The sequence below is a fragment of the Sinocyclocheilus grahami genome, unplaced genomic scaffold, assembly GCF_001515645.1.
Source record: "Sinocyclocheilus grahami isolate Dianchi unplaced genomic scaffold, SAMN03320097.WGS_v1.1 scaffold173.1, whole genome shotgun sequence".
Classification (NCBI taxonomy): Eukaryota; Metazoa; Chordata; class Actinopteri; order Cypriniformes; family Cyprinidae; genus Sinocyclocheilus; species Sinocyclocheilus grahami.
The window spans coordinates 948,965-971,306 of NW_015505352.1; the positions used below are offsets into that span (position 1 = coordinate 948,965).

Sequence of the window (22,342 nt, forward strand, 5' to 3'; positions counted from 1 at the left end):
GGAATTAGTCAAGTAGTTCACCTGGTTAGAGTCTTCGGGTTTTTCCTAGTCGTTCATTCATCACGTGACAGCCCCATAAGCTTTAAGCAATGCAGTCTGGAGTCTTCGGGTTACGCAACCCGAAGACTTGTCAGATAAGAGGTGAGGTGAGCTAATCATAGACTGAAGACCCAGGTAAACAATTAATTAATCTTTTCTGTTTCTTATAGCAGTTTTGTATTGTTTGTAGTGTGATCAACGTTTGCGTAAGTAGTAGACGTATTAGGGAAGTAACACGTAACATTTTAATTATATTTTGCTAAAATGAACGAAATGACTCAAAAAGATTCGTTCATTTTGCTGAACGAGACTCAAAGGTCCGAGTCGGTCAAATGATCCGAACTTCCCGTCACTAGTCTGAACTAGTTGATGTTCGCACCTGATAAAGAGGTTCTTCTTCTTCTTCTAGTTTTATGGCGGATTACAGCCATGATTTATCAGGTGCTTACCGCCACCTTCTGTACCGGAGTATGTACCGTGGACTGTGATTTGATTACATCACTGGTTACACTTTATTTTAAGGTGTCCTTGTTACAGTGTAATTATACATTTAATTACTGAGCAATATTAATTAACTACATATACTTACTGTATGGTTAGGGTTCGTTTTAGGATTACTTGCATGTAATTATGCATAATAAATTGTTATTATAATAGTAATTACATGTAACACGTGTAACAAGAACACCTTAAAATAGTGTTACCACATTACATAACATAGTGATAAAAAAATAAATTTAAAAAAATCCTATAATATATCCCTACAACCTTTAGGTATTCTACAACAGCTTCCTGTGTGTCCTTAACCCCTTCTCCTGTTGTTCCCAATACACCCTCAAGGTTTGATCAAGAGGTTGACTGGCACCAAGTATTTTTATTTTGTTTTATGTAATTTGAAAATACAAAAATACTAATCTTAAATGTATTTAAATACAAAATACATTAGATTTTTTTCCAAAGGCTTTAAAATACAAAATGTATTTCAAATACGTATTTTAAATACATGGATCTGAAATACTGCCCATCCGTGTCTGATGTGACCGGACTAGATCCTCTGTTCTTAGCGACAGCCCACTGGCTTCAAGCTAGCTACCTTAGCATTCCTGCTACCTCATTTTCATTGGTCAAATAAATGCTATGCTTGAAGTTGACAGGCACACACAGTGGGAAAACAAAACTAAAATGGGAGACGGGAAGTAACTGTGCAGAAATGTTTGATACTGCCACAGGCAGAAAAAATGTAGGCCAAGTTAAATAAATGGAATGCAATAACATTTAACACATCACAATTACATAGAATGTCTCTTTTCATTTTATAAATCTATTTTTTAATTCATCCTAATGCAAGTAAAAATAAACACTTGTTTCAAAACGGATTATCAAACAGTCTGACACAAAAATATGTACAATAATATATACCGCTTTGATATTTTTTTTTGTAAAACTGATGCAATGTGCATTTAATTAAAGACAAAATGTGAGGTTTTAATCAGCAGTTAGTATTTCATTACATTTGTGGCTTGACCTTCAGTGTCACAATGAGACCACAAGCAGAAAGATGAAAATACCATTATTCTCATAAGAGGACAGTTAAAGTTTGACAACGAATTCTCATTCCCCTCTAGATTTGCATGACACTAGCAAATTCTAGCAAAAACACTTAATCAGAAAAAAAAGTAAACCAAACTGTATCATATTATTTGGCAACATACTAATTTATTTTTTTTTCTAACAAATCCACTATGCAAAATGTATCATTTGTTTCCATTCCTCTTATAGAATTTGCTCCATTTTATGTAAAGGCGGGTGATCTAATTTCTGTCCTGTAGCGATTGCTACCGTGGTTGGAGGTGAATGGTGTTAAGTCAGTTAGGTCATGTCATACACCGCTAAAAAACACAGTCATACACCGTGTTCTAAAATTGGCTCAAAATATAAAAACATATTTGATATCCTCAAACTGGATGGAGTCATAGTCTGAAGCTAAAAACCATAGTTTGTGCCCATTACATACTACACAATGTTCTGTGAAATCTGTCAACTCCAACATCCAAAAGTTGCAGACTGGCTCTGATTTTTGCCGACTAGCTTCAACCCATCCAGACTACAAACTAGGTCATAGATTGGGGAAAAGTTGTGTGGTGTATTCCAGAATGTTACATAACCAAAGTCACAGGGTGAATAGGTTAAACAAAGTTCAATCAGAACAGAGCTGTAAATTGGTTCTGATTGGTAGACTGGTGTCCACCCAGCTGTTGGGGCTCTGAATCACACTTGACCACACACTAATCTCATCTTCTGTTGAGTCCATCCAGCAGACAGCCTGACCGTAACTCACACCTGCAACATATGAACACAACTCTCAGCTATGTATATATTCTAAGTATATTATGTTCAAATCTGTGTTACCTGAGCCTGTGCTGAGTCGTACTCCACCCAGACAGCTGGGGGGATGTGGATTCCAGACCGTTATCTCTGCACAGGCCTGAATAAGGTCGCTAGACTGAAACCCGTCATAAACCATGGTGTGGTTGAACACTGGGTTGACAGATCCTCGCAACACCCGAGTCTGCTGGCCACTGACGCCACTCTCATCTGGTAATACCACACTGTACAAACACAAACCATACTGATGTGCTCAGGAAATAACAAAAAACAGACAAACTACTATGAATGTGTCCACACCTTTTCACATATGTACTAGGTGCGCCACGTTTAGTGGGAAGTAGACCAACAATCTCCCTCAACCAAATATGGAGCTCACCAGTCGGTGGACAACCACTTCCTAAAATAAACAGAGCTGTACAATAAATCAAAATAAAATTGAAATCACAGTATGGCTTAGTGAAATCACTAAAGACTGAAAGTTAGTCTGATACATATCAACATTTTTGTGCATTTTATCAGATTTGTAACCAGAAGCGTTTACAAATGTGTTGTCAACTAAACAACAAATAATTTATTTTCTACTAAAAATGAAAGCTTGAGGGTTTCACATTTGAAAATGAATAATTAAATGAACATTAGTATTGCAACTGGTAGTTTGTAACTTGCATTGCAATTAAAATGTATTTTTTTATGATTTTCAAATATTATTCTGTTCCTTTTTATTAAAAATAATTTAAATAAAAATGCCATTTATATTATATTTAACTGTGTTATTAAGCAGTAATATATTTGGTCTTCATTTTTTATATTTAGACTTAACAACAACAATAATAATAATGATGATGATGATATATAAAAACAATAAAGAATGATAATATAAAACATTCTCTCTGCCTGTTTTCAGCAACAGAATTTACAATGCTTTGCAAAATATGACAAATTTCTGACAAAACAAACAAAAAAAACACTTAAAAAGATTAAATGTTTCATTTTTTAACCTGCATTACTGTGAATTTGGGAATGCATTGTTAAATTATTAAAATATCAACATAACTCAGGGGGTGCTTCAAGTAAATATTTTTTATGAAAGGGGGATACCTGATAAAAAAAATTTGCTTTACTACTATTTGCTCTGCAATATAGCCTTTTATTGAGGGAGGAGTGGGCCCGTGCATAATAAATTAATAATGAGCCACACTTATTTTATCAATGGCCCTGCATATAAATGCGGATATAGAGATTGTAAATATGAAGTGTCTGTTCAGACTCACCCTCTGAACCTGGAGGTACAAACTTAATTGAGAACAGAATGGTTCCTCTGCTGATGATGTCATCTGGACTTAACTTAACCTACAATAAGAGAAAGACTCTCATGATGAGAATCTGACTAACACATGTTTAATTCATTAAAGATATCAGATCATCTTTGAAATGGCCTTACTCTTGGCTGGAGGTTGTGCCATGTTGGTTGGCTCTGGCTCCAGTCCCACTGAGCCAGCCTCACTTCCACCTCCCCCAGGAAGAGGTTTCTCCTCATTCTCTCCATGTGCCAGATTGACATACTCAGCACACGAGCCTGGAGGTCCAGTCTCCGCACTCTGTACTGGTATAGGCAACATTTCATAGTTGAGTGGAGAAATAATTACTGTAAGTTTGATCATGTATTTTAAATGCATAGGAATAATTTGTGAAATAATAAATGATTAAAACTGACTTTCATGGTTTCATCATAGACTGGATTTAATGTTTTCCTCTTCACTGCAGTTTTTTTCTTACTGCGGGATGTGTTGTCAGGGAGAAGGTAAACTTTAACGTATCTGTGTTTAAGAGAAGGATAAAGACATGATAGCAAAAATATTTGCAATGTTTCAAAAGATTTCTATTTCAAATAAATGCTGTTCTTTTAAACTTTCTATTCATCAAAATAATCCTGAAAACATGTATAACGGTTTTCACAGAAATATTAAGCACCATTGTTGTTGTCACTGTTGTTTGATAATAATATTAAATGTAGCTTGACTGCTTTCATAAATAGTTGATAGTTATGACTGACTGAAAATGACCACAGTCAAGTATACTTACGGGTCCGATCGATTTTTACGGGCCGGCGCAAGATCTTGGCAGCGTATTATGTGCACATGAAGCTCCTCTTTCTTGACGTCATACTGCAACGAGAACAGGATCTGCCCTGATACTACAACATCCCCGAAATCGCCCACACTGTACAGGCTCATCAAACTGCCATTCATCTACCCACACAGAAACTGGACCGTTTACACCTTCAAAACTTCACTGGTGCAGAAGGTCAAGTGTTGTGCTTGAGAGTGCATCTTACCATATGATGGGAGGTCAAGCTGCTAACTGACCCAAACCTAGTATAGTCTAGTTCAGTGCTGCCAGAGTCCATGTCCCCCTCTGAGTCGATCTACCGAAACACACACACATAATACAAATATTTTTTTTAGGGATGTGTGTATCTGAACAACTGGCTTTGCCAAACAGACCTGCAGAGATGGTGATGTACTCGGCAAAATTCTCCTCTCTTTGTCCTCAGACTCTCCAACACTTTCTGGAGCATGAAGGAAAAGTGAAGTAAGCAGAGTGGAGTTTAGATACATTTATATTTTGTCTTTCGTCATTTATCAGATGATTTGCCTACCAGTATAGTTTATTTTACCTTTAAGACAATTTTCTTTTGCTGCATTTTTCTGTTAAAAGCAAGAACATTAGAAATATCTCACATGCAGTAGCACATATTTCACAAGCATATAATGTAATCTAAAATGTAAATTGACCTTTGTGATGTGTTTAGTCCTGGATTGTTGTTCAGGGGTAACCACAGGAATGCAACTAAAAAGAAAGTAATCGCAAAGCAAGACAGTGGAACATATTTAAACTAATAAATGATTGCAAGTAATATTTGCACAGGGGGAAAAACGATAATTCAAAATGTATGATTTCAGACATAGAATAAACAAATCATGATTGCATGCTAACATGTTCATACACACGCTTTACCCACATATTGTACTTGCGTACAAAGCTAGTAAATGAGACCCAAAAGAGTTTTCAACTGTATTAGATGTTTAAACAGCATTTTAATCACACATAATTGCCTGTTTCTCATTCAATACTGAAATATGACCATGCACCCTGCATGTATGGATTTGTATACTCATACTAATATACAGACTGTTTAGATCCATTCAGTTTATTCAGTCCCAAGTAGAGAGATGACACCAAAATTTGCACCAACCTTTCCCCATCTTTTTCTCTTTCCTTCTCTTCCTGGCCATTGTCATCCTCTCTTACACTTATATTTTCCTGCAATTCTCTCTCTGTACTTTTGTCTTCCTCTTGCTGCTCATGTAGTTGAGAAGAGTTACCTTTTTCTTCAGCAAATATTGCCGTCAGAGGTATATCTACAGAAATAAAACAAAAAACAGAGTGTTGGGTGAGACAACACACAAATACATAAACACTACACTATAGAAATGACTAAGAGATCATGTGACCTTTTTCACGCCTCTTATGGCGTATAGAGGCATGAACAACATCAGCTCCTCCCTTCTGATATCTCTTAGCACGCACTTCATGAAACCAAGCGCCCGAGAGAGAGCGCAGACGGACAGGATCTGACACCGTCTGCTGCAGTTTCCTGAAAACAAGCATTTCATCCTGCATTGCTCATAGAACTTATATTTGCCAAATATGTTTAGTATTGTATACACACTGACTGTATTCTCCCTTCCTCTTTGTTGCGTAGTTCAGCATCTCTCTGCAGAACACTGAGAATTACAGTCTGCTCCACCTCAGTCAGGTGACACAGATCTAGGAAAGGTTCCCCTTCCATTACAGGCACACCTCACACTGATCACACCTGGTTATTAAGATGATTTAGATGAGATTTTTGAGAAACCACACCCAAGAGTTGCAGATGGAAATGTGGGAATTGAACTAGTTTTGGTAATCACGAATGCACTAATGAGAGAATAAAAAATAAACAACTAACAATAAAAGATTGAAAGTTGTTATTGTAGTATCAGATGTATTCTTTTAATTGCACGAAATTATAAAATTCCTTAATGCTCCAACCTGCATTCAATTTTTATTAATGTTCTCCAGATGAAATATAGAGATAAGAAATTTCCCTAAAACTAGGGGAAAAAACATAGGCGTGTGAACAGCTCAATGATACTCTTTAATATTTCGTTTGAATGTTTTCGTAAAAGTAAATAGTAAATAAATGATTAAATAAAAGTACTGTTACATTAATATCGTCAACAAAATCGTTAGAGATTATTACATTTCCAATGCTTTTTTTTTTTTTTTTTTTAGATTTGTTTTAGTTTAGCCCAAAATGTCATCTTTAATATTACCACACATCAACTTTCTCCTACTATAACTCTCTAAATCCTACCGTAACGATATTAAATAAAGAAAATAGTAAACCAAATAGATTTGTTTTCCAAACCACTTTGTCATTTCCACTATAAATGTTAACGAATATCAGGAAAGGTTTAATTCAGCTATGTGAAACGATGCTTGAATCGCGCACGCGCACAACAAACAGTGACAAACAAGACAAAAGTAAACAAAAAATTACCACTTCACTAAGGCCAAGTGTTATATCTACTTCCACATATAACGTAAACATAAACTTATTATAATGCACTTTATATCAAGCTGCTAAAGACTCAATGTCCAACACTCGAGGACGCACCTGTCAACCAAATTCACTTGAACCAAATTCAATCGTGAAAAAGAAAGAGAAGAAGCAATTGGTGTTGACTTAAACAACAAAATGTAATACCTTTTCCTCATCTAATGTCTTCTGGCTCGGCCATTCTCGTAGTTTTTCTGTCAAGTTTCGTTGTTGGTTGTTTCTAAACACGCACTCGCTTGTGTCTGATTTGGCCGGACTGGCACTCTCACACCCGCCCTCAGGCACAGAGCAAAATACGAACCGGATTCTCACACTTCACCGAGTATGCACTTATTTTACTAATCACTTCACGTTCACACAGCATGTTATGTATGTCTCTCTCCCTCACCTCTCTCTCTCTCTTGTCATTAGGGTATTGTGATAGCTAGTCAGTAAAAAAAAAGCCTGGCAGTATTACTTTTGTGTGGTATTTCAGCATAAAGATGTATCGCTTTTCATGTCATTTGGGGCACATTGGACTACTTTTTTTAAAATCAACGTTTTTGGTGTAATGTGTGACGGCGTGGATTGTATGTATGTAGCCTGTGTGATGTAATGTTCACATATTTCTCTCTTTTTGGAAAAATAAGCCTTGAATTTAACACACCAATTTAACTAGCACTCAATTAACTTTGTACTTATTAAAAAATGAAAAGAAATGGATTGTTTCTGAATTTAAAAAAAAATTTGGAATAATGCTTAGGTTAATATTTTTTAAATGCTTGACAATATTGGTAATGACAGCATTGTTGAGGACAGCAATTCTTATTTATATGCATATTTTGTACACAATTTTTATTTTATTTATTTTGTCTATGGGACAGAAAAGTTACATTTGTGTATGCATAGTACTCATGTCTGTTAGTCTGTTACAGTCAGTTCCGGTTTGGAGTCTCTATCAGCCCACACCTACTAAACACACACCGACACACGTTCAAAGGATTATAAAAACACAGACACAGACACTTAGACGCTCATGTTATGCCTAAGCATTGTTCATTGAGCCATGTAGTGACTGCTTTAGTGCTATTCTTATTTGCTAAGACTGAAGGAACATTATCAGGAACATATCAGAATGGACATGCTCAATCATGAAGAAAACAATCAAAGCTCAAAAGTTCATCAATATTATGCTCGGATAACAAACTTCCTTTTCAGCATATTGCATTTCAGCTTGTCAATCCACAAGCTAAAACCTTAAATTGTGGTTGTTTTGCAGCTGTTCACTTTAAGAGGAAACTACAAGGTTTTGGATTAGGCTGAAGAAACACTGAGCATGACTTATGTTAAGCAATATTTTTAAAGTTCTAATAAAATAGCGATTTAGAGAAATACTGAAATAACACTTTGGGGATTGTAATGTGTTTATTTAAGGGATTTTTTACAAAGTAATATTTTGCACATTTGTATCACTCCAGACTCTTACAAACATTCAGAGACCTGTACAAACAAAAATCATATATAAACACAATTATGCACATTCACACATGCACACACCTCTCAGACAAACATCTAAAGTCAATAACATTACTGAGAGACACTTCACTGGCAAATTCAGAATCTTTATACCCTTCCCATTTATAATATTCGACCACAAGATGACCGATCCCAACCCTCCATCCCCGAGTCCAGCCTCACAACTCATCATGAGCGGCTGCTTCATCTGCCTTGAGTTTAAACTCATCCTCTGTGATTCGCCCATCCTTGTTGCGGTCCTGGTTATCGTACATATTCTCTATGATGCGCTGCGGGTCAAAACCTGGCGCCAGACGACCTTTGCCCTCTTTTACCTGCTGGAAGATGTAATCTGAAAACTGTATGGAAGGGACAGACAATGGAAAAATTAGCTTAATAAACATTTTGGAGATGTAATGCTAAGCATGCACTTACAATATAAAACAATATACCTCAGTAGCGTCCACTTGTGCATCTTTGTTTTTGTCCATCTCACTGAATAGGTTGGGTGTGACATCGCTGTTCCACACAAACATGTAGCCTTCAGGAAGGCCTTCCTCAAGGTCCACCAACTCAACATCAAACACCAGCACAGCACTTCCAGGGACCTCCCCATCTGAGCAAGAAATAGTGCTTAATAATCTATTTTTGTGGGAAATATGGAGGTTTGAACTAAATATACAAGCATACTATTCTTACTGTTACTGCCACAGAAAGAAATGGCAAAAATAGTAAGAGTAGTATTCAAATATGCAGTTTCGAATTCAGCAAATACCTCACTGAATATCAATACATCAGCAACTAAATTGTTAGTTTAGCTGAGTAGGTTGTTAGAGGAATTTACTTTGGCTCTCTCTGGTGGGTCCACCACAAATTGCAATAAAAAAAAAATCAGGAAGCCAGCAGTACAGCTAAGCATTGTCATAACATGTTTAACATTAACATAACATTTTAACACTTCATTTTACATTACACACATGTAACATAACATTTTTATTTGACAAATAAAAGGCATCTGATATTTTGCTCCGAGGATAAACAGTGTTTCCTGCACAAACATACAGCGTGAGTCCTGACCAGTTTGACTCACGAGCAAATGAGTCCTATGAGCTGGTTCTTTTAGTGAATGAATTCAGCACCAGAAATTATATCATAAAATTTAGAAAAGGTCACATTTCTTTTGAATGTTTTAACTAACATTAAACTAACATTAACTTACAATGAGCAATTCATTTGTTAAAGTATTTATTCATCTTTAATAAAAATGCAACTGTTCATTGTTAGTTCATGTTGGCTCAGGTCCATTAAATAATATTAACAGATACGTATTTTGATTTTAATAATGTATTATTAAATGTTGAAACTAACATTAACTAAGGTACATAAATATTAATAAAAAAATGTTTTTTCATTGTTTGTTCATGTTAATTATTCTAGTTAACTAATGTTAACAAATGGAACTTTTATATTGTAAAGTGTTACCCAATACTAATTTTTTACTTTGAACAATGATGGAGCTATACTTGACCCATCTTCTGGGGTGTCTTCTTAGCAGCATTTAAAACAAAAACAGCTCCGGTTTGAAGTATTCCAGCTGATATAGCCTATTGTCATGTAGCAGATTAATCTTTTCCAATAAGTTTAAATTGATTTTGATCTTTTATGGGCATTCTTTATCTTTATAAAGCCTTTTTTTTTCTAAAAGTGTGCATCACCTTTTGAGTCAATTTTTTTTTTACATTTAATCAGTCAATAAGACATTTGGGCTCTTACCAAGCAAATGGAGTCAGTATTGACAAAATTCATCTTTGCAATGCAGAGGAAACATAGAAGTTGCATCTGAATGGCATTTAGATGCATTTACACTCTGTTTAATGCAGCTCTGAGGGACATGTAATGCTTTAACCTGCAGTTACAAATGCATAAATAATGTTTTGATATTTTAAACATAAAACGTTGGCAACTGATGTTTGAAATTAATAAAAAAATTAAGATACTTAAAATGTAAAATTAACCCCGCCAGTAGGTGGCAGCAAGTCACTGTTAAGAAGTGAGTCATTGCGATTGAACTGAATCATTTAAACGGGTGATTCATTCAGGAACGAAACACTGTCATGTTGCTCAGAGACGTGCTGCGGCTGTATTTGGAATTATTTTTGTTGGCGAAGTTGAGCAAAAACAGGCAATATGCTATCTAAAACGTAAGTCTATTAATTAAATTCTTGCTTATTGAACTGTTGTAAAAATCATTTGTAATCATGCTGATTTTTGGAGAGAAAAAACGGCACTCTTCTGTGATATTGATTAACTATATAAAATTATGTAAATATATACATTTTCTGCCCCCATATCTTGAATTTTGTGATCATTCTAAATGCATTTTAATAGACTGAATCATGCAGTGAAAGAACGCACTTTCTATACGCACTCTCACTAGTCTAACCTAATAGGATAATATGCTGTAATAGGATTAGTCCTACGAATCATTCGGTTTGTAATGTATACCGAACCGAAAGCCTTGTACCGAATGGTTCAATACGAATACGTGTATCGTTACACCTAGGGCTGCACAATTATGACAAAAATCATAATTGTCGATTATTTCCTTGAAATTGTAATTGCGATTATTAATTACAATTATCACAATTTACTTTGAATGTTGTTTATACCATTGTTTGATGCAACTGAATGCCGTATTTTTATATGAAAATAAACAAGCTGAAAACACTCTAACTGAAAAACCTTTAGTGCTTTTCTATAGTATTAAGCCTCAAATGTCAAATATATATCGGATTGGTTTCTTCTTTAAATTATAAAAATAGAAATGGTATTATAATGTTATACTAAAACTAAAACGATGGAAAAACCCTTAAGATAACATGTAGAAAGAAAAAAACATATATTAAGCGTGCAGAATAACATAAGTGGGCTTTGAACGATTAATTGCCACTTTGAACGATTACGTAATTGTGGCAGCCATAATTGTAATTGCGATTAGAAATTTGATTAATTTATACAGCTCTAGACACCCCCCCTCTATATATATATATATATATATATATATATATATATATATATATATAAAATTTGTTTTTGTGTCTGTGAGAGGATGTCTTACCTACTCCCCTCTCTCCATAGGCAAGGTGAGGTGGAATGACTAGCTTACGCTTCTCTCCGACACACATTCCTATAAGGCCTTGTTCCATGCCTATGACCACCTGTCCAGCCCCCAGAACCACATCATATGTCTTACCAAAGGTGTGCCTGCAGTTACAAACAGACGCAAGGGAAAACATGAATTCCATAAAATTTCTTAAATATAAACCGTTTGTTCATTATCAAATACTTGTAATGTTAAATTAGACGCATGCCAAAACAACACGACACATAAACGTATAATTGAAACGCACGTGGAGCCAATGTAAGTGCCGTCCATGAGAGTGGCGTTGTAGTGGTATTTGACAAAGTCACCACGTTTTGTATTGTTGCTGCAGTTCTCTGGCTTCACACTGGTGATCTCAACTGTATCAGATGGGTTGTGGAAATCAATAATGTGGACAACAAACACCAGCACAGCTGAGCCAGGGATCTTAGTTCCTGTAAGAGGAGATAGAAGGGATTAGTACAGAGATAAAGGCTAACCTCATGTTCTTTTGACTATAAAAGGACTGATCAGCACACACCTGTGCCCTCTTCTCCATATGCCAGGTGAGGTGGGATAACAATCCTCCTGTGCTCTCCAATACACACACCCAGGAGTCCTTGGTCCATGCCTGCGATCACATAGCCTTTACCGATGTAAGTGTCATATGTGCGATTCCTCGAGTAACTGAAACATAAACAAAAGCATAAGTGCACTATATATCACTTTAAAAACAGTTTCTGTTCAAATCAAGGGTTTTTACCTGGAGTCAAAGAATGTGCCATCCAACAGGGATCCGTTATAATGGTAACGCATGAAGTCTCCTACTACACTCTTGCGTGGACAGTGATCTGGAAGGCTTTGCACCTCTACCGTGATTTCATCTTTGGGGTTATGAAGGTCCAGCAGAACCACATCAAACACCAGAGAGGCCTGAGCGGGGATGTCACTTCCTGTAAATGGAGATAACTGGATGTTGTAATGCTTATTTTGAATGCACAAGTATTGTTAGTATATATTTCTAATAAAATGACTCTCACCATCTCCATTCTCTCCATAGCCAAGGAAAGGTGGCAAGGTGATGATGCGTTTTTCTCCCACACACATTTCCAAAAGCCCCTGGTCCATTCCCGCAATGAGCCAGCCAATCCCCACGTAAGTGTCATAAGTGCGCATACGTGTGTGACTGCAAATAAAAGAATCAGAATTACTAATAATTACATAAAATTCAGATATCCACACATTTGTTTCAATGATATAAATATTTTCCTCAATTAATAATAAATAAATAAAAAAAATAATCATAAGAATTCAGATTAAGATGTTTTAACCTATTTATGTCCAAAAATGAAATATGTTCATGTTTAATTATATGTTTATAAATTAATTATCAATAATTTTTAGATGAATTCTTAAAAAATATTTTACATTTTTTTAATATTTCACATATACACCATATATTGCATGCACACATTATTGTGCTGTTAGTTCTCGAACCTGATTGGTCAAGAGGTCCAAGAGTGTATAAAGACCTAATGTATACTATGAAAAAAAAAGATAAATATGTGTTAAATATTTTTTGGAAAAGGTTTTGTTTCTATTAACTTGCATTGTTATTTTTATACTCATTATAGTCCTGTTAGATTCATTATTTATTTATCTATTTTTAATATTTATTTATTGCAATCAATTTTTTATTATATTATTTTAATCCTATTTAATTTTATTGTTTTTTTATTTTTATTTAAATAAACAAATAAAACTGTCATTAGTGATAGGGATTTTTTGTGGCTCTTTCATGTGACTGTCTATATGAGTCATTTAATGCCTTCCTTCAAAGGACTTGAAATGAATGAGTCATTGAATCATTGGGCTAACTGATCTGTTCATAAACATTCAAAACATTCCCTCGCTGTTGTAACACGGCGGCTGTGGAACTATTGTTGGCTAAGCAAAAACCGAACTGGCAATAATGTGTAATAAGTGTTTATTCAATATAATATTTGTAATAAAAGTTATTCAATATAAAAATTGAGTTACTAAACATATCTATCTATCTATCTATCTTTTTTTTTTTATCCCCTCTTTTTTTGAGGTCCAAATGACTCATCTCACCTGGAGTCGAACAGCGTGCCATCGAGCAGAGTACCATTGTAGTGGTAACGGATATAATCAGACACTTGTACAGTGCGGCCACAGCTCTCTGGCTTATGGTAGGTCTTTATCTGCACCTTGTCCTCTGTGTTCCAAATGTCCAACATTAACACATCAAAGTGAAGGATGGAATCTGCGGGGATGTTGTCACCTGACAAGGAATGACATAAAAATACTGTGAGAAATAAAAACCAAACCAGCTTGGCAGCTTTGAAATCTGCCCACTGAAGCATGATTAAAACCAGCTACTCTAAAGAAGGACAATAAATGCTTTAGACTTTGTGTTTACTATAAAGGCTGCATTATTATTAGTTGTTGTTTGCTCACTACAATAAAACAAGGGGAAGTGTGCCATGCTGTGTATTGTGTATTTTACTGAAAGAGCTGATCATGAGATGAATGCATCTGAGATTACTTATAATTTAAGTCTGTTGTATATATGTGCAGTTAAATTATACACATCTGTCTGTGTCTCCTGCAGCTGAATTGGGCAGACACACACTATTTTCACAACTAGTTCTGACAAGTGGACATGGCTCAACATTCTTCTTAGGATCACTCCCTTTGGGAGTTCACACCCCAGTCTGTTCAACTTCCCCCCTCTCTCTCTCTCTCCACCTGGAGATGCCATGCTCCTCCAGCAGGAGTCCAGGAGAATCATGGGTATTGTAGGTCTCAGTGAGTTTCATGCATTAGCATGTTACCTAGTGGTATGTGGCTATTTAAATGTAAATGTGCTGATGGCACCTACACTGACAGACATTCACGCATGAAGTGGTAAAAAGAGAGCTGTGTTTTTAAAAAGTGCATTTACCGTGACCATCCTTTCCGTAAGCAAGCTGTGGAGGGATTTTGATCATCCATCTTTCATTAACACACATGCCCACTAAAGCTTTGTCCATCCCAGCAATCAACTGCTTCTGGCCAACAAACACATTATAGGTGGTGCTACGGTCATAACTGCAAACACACATATCAACAAACATCAGTAAAAATGTCTTTAAAATCTGATACACACATTTATATACACACACATACAGTATATATATATATATATATATATATATAGGCAAATAATTGAATAATTTTCTTGCATTAAACATTTATCTATCAAAATCTAGTGAGCTTAAACAGTATTTTTAATTTAAATATTTGCCAGTGGGTTAAGAACAATAAACTTTATTTAAAATATATTGTCTGAAAAGCCTTAGTTATTATCTCATACAATTTGCTTCTCATGTAAATGTGTCTTTAAAAAAAGATGTCTTTCTTAGTAAGAAATTAATTTAAATTAAAATTAGGTTAGTGCAATAATAATTTTGTGCAATAATACATTTGCAAAAAAAAAAAATAATGCAATAATTATGTTTCAATTTTACTTGAAAAATTAAATAAATTAAATCTACACTGAAAAATATTTTTCACTCACAAACTGCTAGTAAATTTCACAATTAATTAAAAAGAAACACCATGTAACTGAATTAAACATGAAATTTTGAAGAAGAAAGACTGAAACAGTATTTTCTTGTACAATATACTCCAGTCATCAATTTCGAAATTGAAAATTTCTTTTAAAAAGCTGAAAAATATGCCCTTTCATTAAGCATTATGAAAATGACCATATTAAAATTTACAAAATGTTAGCCTGTTTTAAATCAGCTGTAAATGTATATGACTTTTGCTTTCGCATTAGTAAACGTTCATAGTAATTGAGCAAGTCCCGTCTGCTCTGCCTGCGTGGCTGTGCGCTCCACAGACTGTAAACTCTGCAAACGCAAATGGCTTTAGGCCAGATGAGAAGATGAACAATGGAGGTCAACCATGCATTTTGCACTAACCTAGAGTCAAACTTCTTTCCATCGGGGAACATGCCGATGTAATGATAGCGAACAAAGTCTCCAGACTTGACCATCCGGTCGCAGCGATCCGGAGTGAACGTTTTCTCAATCACGATGTCATCTAACGGTAACGGCGGCGGGTTGCACGCCACGAAAGTCACTAGGAAAGCCAGGAGAATCATCTGAACCGTTAACCGTATCATCTTCCGTTTGTGTTTTGCAAAGTGCTTTCGGGCGCTGCAGCAGTCTCCCCGAACCCTCTCGCTCACTGTAGTTGAGACGGCAAGTGTGTAGACGTGGTGGATGGATCCTCAAACTCCCTCGAACTTCTTCCTATGACTCCGGTGTCTCTTTACATGGAGAATGCGCAGGAAAGGGCTCTGTTTTGTAAGGAAAATGCGGAAATGCAGGCCTAGAGGCTGGAATGCTTTCTACGTGGCACAGAGAGGGGCGGCTTGCGCTTTATGATGGGGGTTTACGAGAGCATGTCATTATAGATGTCCCACCGAGCAGTGCAACAGGCCCTTTTAAACGTTATATTCATTACATCAGAATGATGATCATATGTCTCCTTATTATAGTTTAGTACGTTTTGATAAATGCATATATTATACAAATTTCAGATACAACTTCTTCTTACACCTAAATGCATCCATTCACTTTAGTTTTATTTTAGCCTAATGAATAAAACAATAATTTGCAGTCTATATAATGTGAAAAATGTTATAATAAATTATCAAATGATTAAATTATATGATATTTAGGCTACACCAGATGTTGTATCTAAGTTATATAATGACATGTATGGTTCCTTGCGGGGTTTGGACACAACTATACTGTTCTGGTTGTCTAGCTAACTTACAGCAGCCATGAAAAAGTTCACAAATCAAGAGTGTGAACTTTCATAGTTAACTATATACTCTTTTAGGCCCTTCAAAATGCTACCGGTGGGATTTGACGAATAAATAAATATATTTTAGTAAATCGGTAATGTTTTTAGCTGCCTGGGGGAAGGGTGCGTTCTGACTTACTTTGGGGACGTGGAGAGGCTGCGGAGCGGGCGGGTCTTGTACTCTAACACCCCTGCGTACTTTGGGATTCCCATACGGGACCATGGCCTCCTCATCGCACTGCCTCGGGCTTGCATTTCTTTTATTCTGTTTTTCTTTTTGCGTTCTTGCGCAGTATGAGAAATACAATTTTCGCAGTTTTCCACGGCACGAGCTTATGCCCCTGGACTCGGCGTACCGACACGCTTTAGACCAGTACAGTGAGGAGAAGTGGCCCGAGAGCGTGGAGTTTCTGGAGATGAGTCTCCGGCTGTACCGGCTGCTCAGGGACAGCGAGGCCTTCTGTAACCTCAACTGCAGCACGGTGCGCCTCGACGACGAGACGCGCTTCAGAGACTTCCCCGAGTTGCACGCCTTCGGTAACGTGATGAAGCGAGCTCAGTGTCTGAAGCGATGCAAGCAGGGCTTACCTGCCTTCAGACAGACGCTCCCCAGCCGTGAAACCATCGAGGAGTTTGAGAAACGGGAACCCTACAAGTACCTGCAGTTTGCTTACTTCAAAGTGAGTCTACTACTTTCTCTCATTACATCAACAATTATTTATAAAGCTAGTTTAAGGGTAAGTGAGAGCTTTGCAATACTGTAGCATGGGAATAATAGGACTGCAGATGGTTCACAGTGAAAAACATGGTAGTACGATGGTTGATTTTTGCTCTTTTTCGTTGTGTAGATTGTATTAGATGGTAATACCATGGTACTAACCGTGTACCATATATCAAAATACATGGTATTTCAAAGTAGCCTACTTCAAAGAATACTATCATGTGCTATGCATTGTACAAGTGCATGTGGAAAAATCCATGATATTAACAAAATACCATGTCAAAAGAATAACATACTATGGTACATGGCAAAAAAAAATCAGTGGCTTTACCATTTTGGTACCATGATTTGTTTGAATATATTTATGTGTAGAGTTTTGGTTTGGAAATGTCTGACAAAATGGATTATTATGAATTATTCCAGAGCGATAATGTGGCCAAAGCTGTATCTGCAGCATACACATTCCTCTTGAAGCATCCTGATGATGAGATGATGCAGAGGAACATGAACTATTACAAGAGTTTACCTGGAGCTGATGAGCATATGAAAGACCTGGAGACCAAGTCATATGAGGTGAGACCGCATACACAAAACACTGAATAAAAGGAAATAAAATCCTTATGTTAATCTTCTTGTTAATGCAGCTTGATTAAAGCAAAATGGGGTCAAACTAAATACTAAGAAATACTAAGAAATCCTGAAATTCATGTTAGTATTCAAATTCAAATTTTCTTTCAGATATGCTGATAGTAATTCAATTCAATAAACAACATAAGAACATCACTGTTCAAAATTTGGGGGCAGTATGATTAACACATCTTTTGTTCAGCAAGTATGTATTAAATTGATCAAAGACATTTATAATTTTAACATATTTCTAGTTTAAATAAATGCTGTTCTTTTGAACTACTCTTTGTCAAAGAATCTTGAGAAAAAATATTACGCAGCACAACTGTTTTCAACATTGATTATAATAAGAAATGTTTCTTGACCACCAAATCAACATATAAGAATGATTTCTGAAGGGTGTGATACTAAAGCTTTGCCATCACAGGAATGAATACACATTTTAAAATCTATAAAATTAGAAGCAGGTCATTTAAATTCTAAAAAAGTTTCACAATATTACTTATTTACTGTAATTTGTAGCAAATGAATGCAGCCTTGACGAGCATAAGAGACTTTAAAACATAAAAAAATGTCAAGACCCCAAACTTTTTAAGCAGTAGTGCATATATAATATTTACCTATAATAATATATGTCTACATTTGTGTAATCTAAGCTCAGGTAAATGTATACAACTGCAATACGTCTGTTGAATGTAATAAACAGTGTTGTAGTTTACAGTTACACATGGTTAATGCCGGTTCTTTTTATTCAGACGTTGTTTATTCGGGCCGTGCGGGCATACAATGGTGATAACTTCAGAACGTCAGTGTCAGATATGGAGCTGGCACTGAGAGACTTTTTCAAAGTGTATGATGAGTGCATCGCCGCGTCAGAGGGATCCAGACAGATCAAAGACTTCAAAGACTTTTACCCGTCCATTGCAGGTTGGCATATACCTGCTGCTCTTGTCATGTCTGCCTCTGAGATCCTTTGTAACTTTAGCTGAAACATAACATATCTGTTTTTGTCTTTAGATCATTACACAGAAGTTCTGGAGAGAAAGGTACGCTGTGAAAGCGAGCTAACGCCGGTTGTAGGTGGATTTGTTGTTGAGAAATTTGTGGCAACCATGTACCACTACCTCCAGTTTGCTTATTATAAATGTAAGTCTAGAAAGTTCTCTGTTTACATAACTACTTACGTGAACCATGAATGTGAATAACTGACATATGAAACATACGCTTCCATTCAAAAGTGTCTCTCCTTCATTCTCATTTCAGTGAATGATCTGAAGAACGCTGTACCGTGTGTGGCCAGCTACATGCTCTTTGATCCCAGTGATGAGGTGATGAAGAATAATGTGGATTATTATCGGTACCACAGAGAAAAATTTGGCCTGACTGATGAGGATTTCTTCCCTAGAGCGGTAGGTGTCTCACATCATGGTAAATAATGAATAAATGCATTTATTTTCATTTAGATAGTTGATGTTGTACTTATAATGCATTCTCACATGACAGGAAGCAGTACGGTACCACAATCAGACAACGCTACAGCTGCAGATGCTAGAATTTGCCAAACAGAAGTTACTGTCAGATGATGAGGTGAGAGATGAGAGTGTTTGTGCATGGGTTATTTGGATGCTTGCTGAATATTCACAAACATGAAGGTGTTTTTCAAATATTCGTAGTGCTGAATGCGTGCTGTGTGAGTTTTGGCCACTTGGGTGCGCACTATGCTTATCGATTTACTCTGAGCCGTTTACTGCGTCACATAAATGAAAGTGTTTATATGCTTATTTATTTACAGCGCAGTGTAATTTTAGTATCAACGATATACTGTTATTCTCTCTCTAACTCTTCCTCCAACCATTTTTGTCTTTCAGGGTGAAGTCTTAGAGTTTCTTGATGAATATCTTGATGCTGGGGATGAATAAGAAAATGATTTTATTTGCACTGAAATGAAAACATTGTGAAAAAGACCATAAAGGTATTCTCCATACTGTACCATTTTTGTTCTTGTATTTATTTAGGCCGGGGTTGGTGACTGGAAGTGTTGATATCTTTTTACTGTACACATCTGTACTAAAATGTGTACTTATATTTGCACATGTAAGTACAGATTATGCACCACAAGCCAAAAGATTATAATTTTGAATATTAGTCCCTGTCAGTTTACTGTATCTCAGAGAAAACAATGATGTGTTTTTATTTTGTTGGTTGGATTGTTTTAATAAGGAATGCTTTTCTATATTGAATACAACCCAAGCAATGTTGTTACCATGCGAAGATATCCAGGCAGAATTGAGCCCCAAGAACTGGTTAAACACTGAAAATGTACTTTTTGGCTTTTCTGACTTTCTGACAGATGTGGATGCTGCCGTAATAAATAATATGGATGAAAATGCTTAACCTCACCACTTTTGTGCTGTGAAATACTGGCTAACTCATCAGACATTTTCTATATCTGTATTGTTTCAATTCATTTTTGTTACCTCAAGTGTTACACTATCTTTGTACAATCCTCCTTCTGGTGGAGGATTTGTGTATTTGGCATTTCAGAAGGACTGGCTTACTTTAAGATCCTGAGCTTTGCCTTTTTTTTGGTAATGCCAAGCCTCACAATCTGTTTGGACCAAATGTTGGCACTAATATGTTGTTGTTGATAACTTCACAAATGTTCACTTGGCTATTATTCAAAATTTGTGTAAAATGGTGCTGCGTAGAAGAAATCAAACAAACTTGTCTATTTCGAAGGCTGAACCAGTATTGCCTGCCCTTAAAAGCAGTAAACATTCAGACTAAATATAATAGCAAAAGACTAAACACTGGACCTTAAGCAAAACACTCGAATTTTAAGAGTGCATGTGGACGGTCATTTTTTAATCCCGACTCCCTCCACTTCTCTCGTTCCTCATTCCCCACCCCTTCTTTCCTTTTCTCTGTGGGTTTTTCCTACTATGGTGTGATAAACTGCACAGATACTCCATGTTCAAACACATTTAAACAAGTCTCTGTTCTCCCGCTGTGTGAGTATTTGTATGCAGGAGTGTTTCTGAGTGTTTCGTCTTTGTTTTGTGGTAAAAACGACAGCATAGACACAGAAAACATGTCCCTCTTTTGTGATATCAGGTTTGGCTCTGCTGCTCTTACACACACAGAGACACCTGGCAACGCTACGCAAATGTTTGCAGTCTTATTTTAGGAAGGAAATGTTTTTTTTACGCCAATTTAAGTAATGTTGACACCAAGGAAGACTAGAGCGGCCATTTTCCCCCTAAAGTAATTTATTGGTTAAGGTTCCGTTAGTTTTTCACAGCTATGTTTAGTCAGATACCCTCATGTCACATCTAACTGACATTGCTACAGTGTAATGTTGATATTATCAAGCAGTTTTAGCTTCAAATGGAATTGAAATGATTACAGATTAATAAAACAAAGATTATGAAGTCTCACAGTTCCACATCACAATAAAAACACTTTACAGTTCAGAAAATAACTTTCAGAAGATATCGGAGCAAATAAAATAGTTCCAATAGCCACATTTACCTCAAAATAGCAAATTACCAATTTTATGGTAAGCAGTTCATGTGTTTATCCACTGTAGCTTTAAATATATCTACAGCAGCCAACTGGAACTGATTTATTGATCTAGAAATGAGATTATTTTGCAAGTAAATGCAAGTGTTTTGGCTCTTGCATGATCAATTGCTTGTGATTCTCATCATTTGTAAGTATCTTTGGATAAAAGCATCCTCTAAATGGCTAATGTAAAATAAGACTGTGCTAGCTTCTCTGCTAAATAGAGATGTCAGGGCTGGAAAACATATTAAAAGACAACAACAACAACAGCCAACAATCAAAAATACCCAAACAGTTAGATAATGTTAATACTGTCAGTCGATGACCCTGCAGCATTCATGAAGTTTTACTTCACTTTTCTTCATTTATAATTCAATCAAACAATATAAAAATGCTACATTTGCTCTAACAACACCTAGAAATAAATGGCTTTACTACACTTAATTACCTATTATTAATATTATCTAAAAATAGCATACTATATGTTTGATTTCAGTATGACAATTGAACTAAAAAGTGATTCTAGACATATCTGATTTGTGTTTGTTTTGTTTTAATTCACTAGTTCTAAAATCAAGTTTTTACATTTATAATACACGATATAAATATGCCTCATAAACGTCGTTGGAGGTGAAGAACGGACTGAATATCTTGTATAAGACATGGCCAAAAGGTTTGCACTGAACATCAATGAGATATTAGGGAAAATATATGTAGAAAATAGTCTGCTATGATACAACTTTTATAGCACTACATATATTTTAAAGAAACTGAAACTCAATAAGCTGTAAATGCATTGAAAGCCAATCAGAATCTA

At 35.9% G+C, this 22,342-nt stretch overlaps 3 protein-coding genes across 5 annotated transcripts; 1 reads left to right on the forward strand and 2 right to left on the reverse strand.

Moving 5' to 3' along the window:
• Nucleotides 1–1,981: 1,981 nt before the first annotated feature.
• On the reverse strand, nt 1,982–7,425 carry sytl1 (synaptotagmin-like 1). 3 transcript variants are annotated; one of them, XM_016283313.1, is made up of 15 exons: nt 7,241–7,425; nt 6,165–6,307; nt 5,943–6,085; nt 5,684–5,849; nt 5,223–5,277; nt 5,105–5,135; nt 4,932–4,996; nt 4,763–4,852; nt 4,510–4,676; nt 4,142–4,244; nt 3,869–4,030; nt 3,699–3,777; nt 2,725–2,839; nt 2,449–2,648; nt 1,982–2,379 (listed from the first exon to the last, which is right to left on the reverse strand). In XM_016283313.1, exons 2-15 carry the CDS (start codon nt 6,278–6,280, stop codon nt 2,237–2,239), a joined length of 1,635 nt encoding a protein of 544 aa, XP_016138799.1. In that variant the 5' UTR covers nt 6,281–6,307; nt 7,241–7,425; the 3' UTR covers nt 1,982–2,236. The 3 variants fall into 3 exon arrangements, 2 of the variants coding, with proteins under 2 accessions (XP_016138799.1, XP_016138801.1); XM_016283315.1 differs by having other exon boundaries at nt 2,725–2,824; nt 7,241–7,424; XR_001610098.1 differs by lacking the exon at nt 2,725–2,839 and having other exon boundaries at nt 2,298–2,379; nt 7,241–7,424.
• Nucleotides 7,426–8,485: 1,060 nt separating this feature from the next.
• fkbp9 (FKBP prolyl isomerase 9) lies at nt 8,486–16,292 on the reverse strand. Its single transcript, XM_016283316.1, has 10 exons — nt 15,722–16,292; nt 14,698–14,843; nt 13,845–14,034; nt 12,770–12,915; nt 12,493–12,682; nt 12,271–12,416; nt 11,998–12,184; nt 11,706–11,851; nt 9,040–9,203; nt 8,486–8,946 (listed from the first exon to the last, which is right to left on the reverse strand). Exons 1-10 carry the CDS (start codon nt 15,922–15,924, stop codon nt 8,767–8,769), a joined length of 1,698 nt encoding a protein of 565 aa, XP_016138802.1. The 5' UTR covers nt 15,925–16,292; the 3' UTR covers nt 8,486–8,766.
• Nucleotides 16,293–16,511: 219 nt separating this feature from the next.
• Nucleotides 16,512–20,355, forward strand: crtap (cartilage associated protein). The gene is made up of 7 exons (XM_016283371.1): nt 16,512–17,293; nt 17,758–17,907; nt 18,717–18,888; nt 18,979–19,107; nt 19,225–19,370; nt 19,465–19,548; nt 19,830–20,355. The coding sequence occupies exons 1-7, from the start codon at nt 16,835–16,837 to the stop codon at nt 19,878–19,880; spliced, it is 1,191 nt and encodes a 396-aa protein (XP_016138857.1). The 5' UTR covers nt 16,512–16,834; the 3' UTR covers nt 19,881–20,355.
• The last annotated feature ends 1,987 nt before the right edge of the window (nt 20,356–22,342 follow it).

Excerpts from the sequence above, each read along its gene's own strand:
- sytl1 (XM_016283313.1), bottom strand. The coding sequence starts at position 6,280 with ATGGAAGGGGAACCTTTCCTAGATCTGTGTCACCTGACTGAGGTGGAG. Across the intron at positions 4,853-4,931 it reads GTACATCACCATCTCTGCAG|ATCGACTCAGAGGGGGACAT; the intron begins GTCTGTTTGGCA and ends GTGTTTCGGTAG. Across the intron at positions 4,031-4,141 it reads TCTATGATGAAACCATGAAA|TACAGAGTGCGGAGACTGGA; the intron begins GTCAGTTTTAAT and ends TGCCTATACCAG.
- fkbp9 (XM_016283316.1), bottom strand. The coding sequence starts at position 15,924 with ATGATACGGTTAACGGTTCAGATGATTCTCCTGGCTTTCCTAGTGACT. Across the intron at positions 14,844-15,721 it reads GGAAAGAAGTTTGACTCTAG|TTATGACCGTAGCACCACCT; the intron begins GTTAGTGCAAAA and ends GTGTGTTTGCAG. Across the intron at positions 9,204-11,705 it reads CTATGGAGAGAGGGGAGTAG|ATGGGGAGGTCCCTGGAAGT; the intron begins GTAAGACATCCT and ends TTTCTTGCTCAG.
- crtap (XM_016283371.1), top strand. The coding sequence starts at position 16,835 with ATGGCCTCCTCATCGCACTGCCTCGGGCTTGCATTTCTTTTATTCTGT. Across the intron at positions 17,294-17,757 it reads TGCAGTTTGCTTACTTCAAA|AGCGATAATGTGGCCAAAGC; the intron begins GTGAGTCTACTA and ends GAATTATTCCAG. Across the intron at positions 19,549-19,829 it reads AGTTACTGTCAGATGATGAG|GGTGAAGTCTTAGAGTTTCT; the intron begins GTGAGAGATGAG and ends TTTGTCTTTCAG.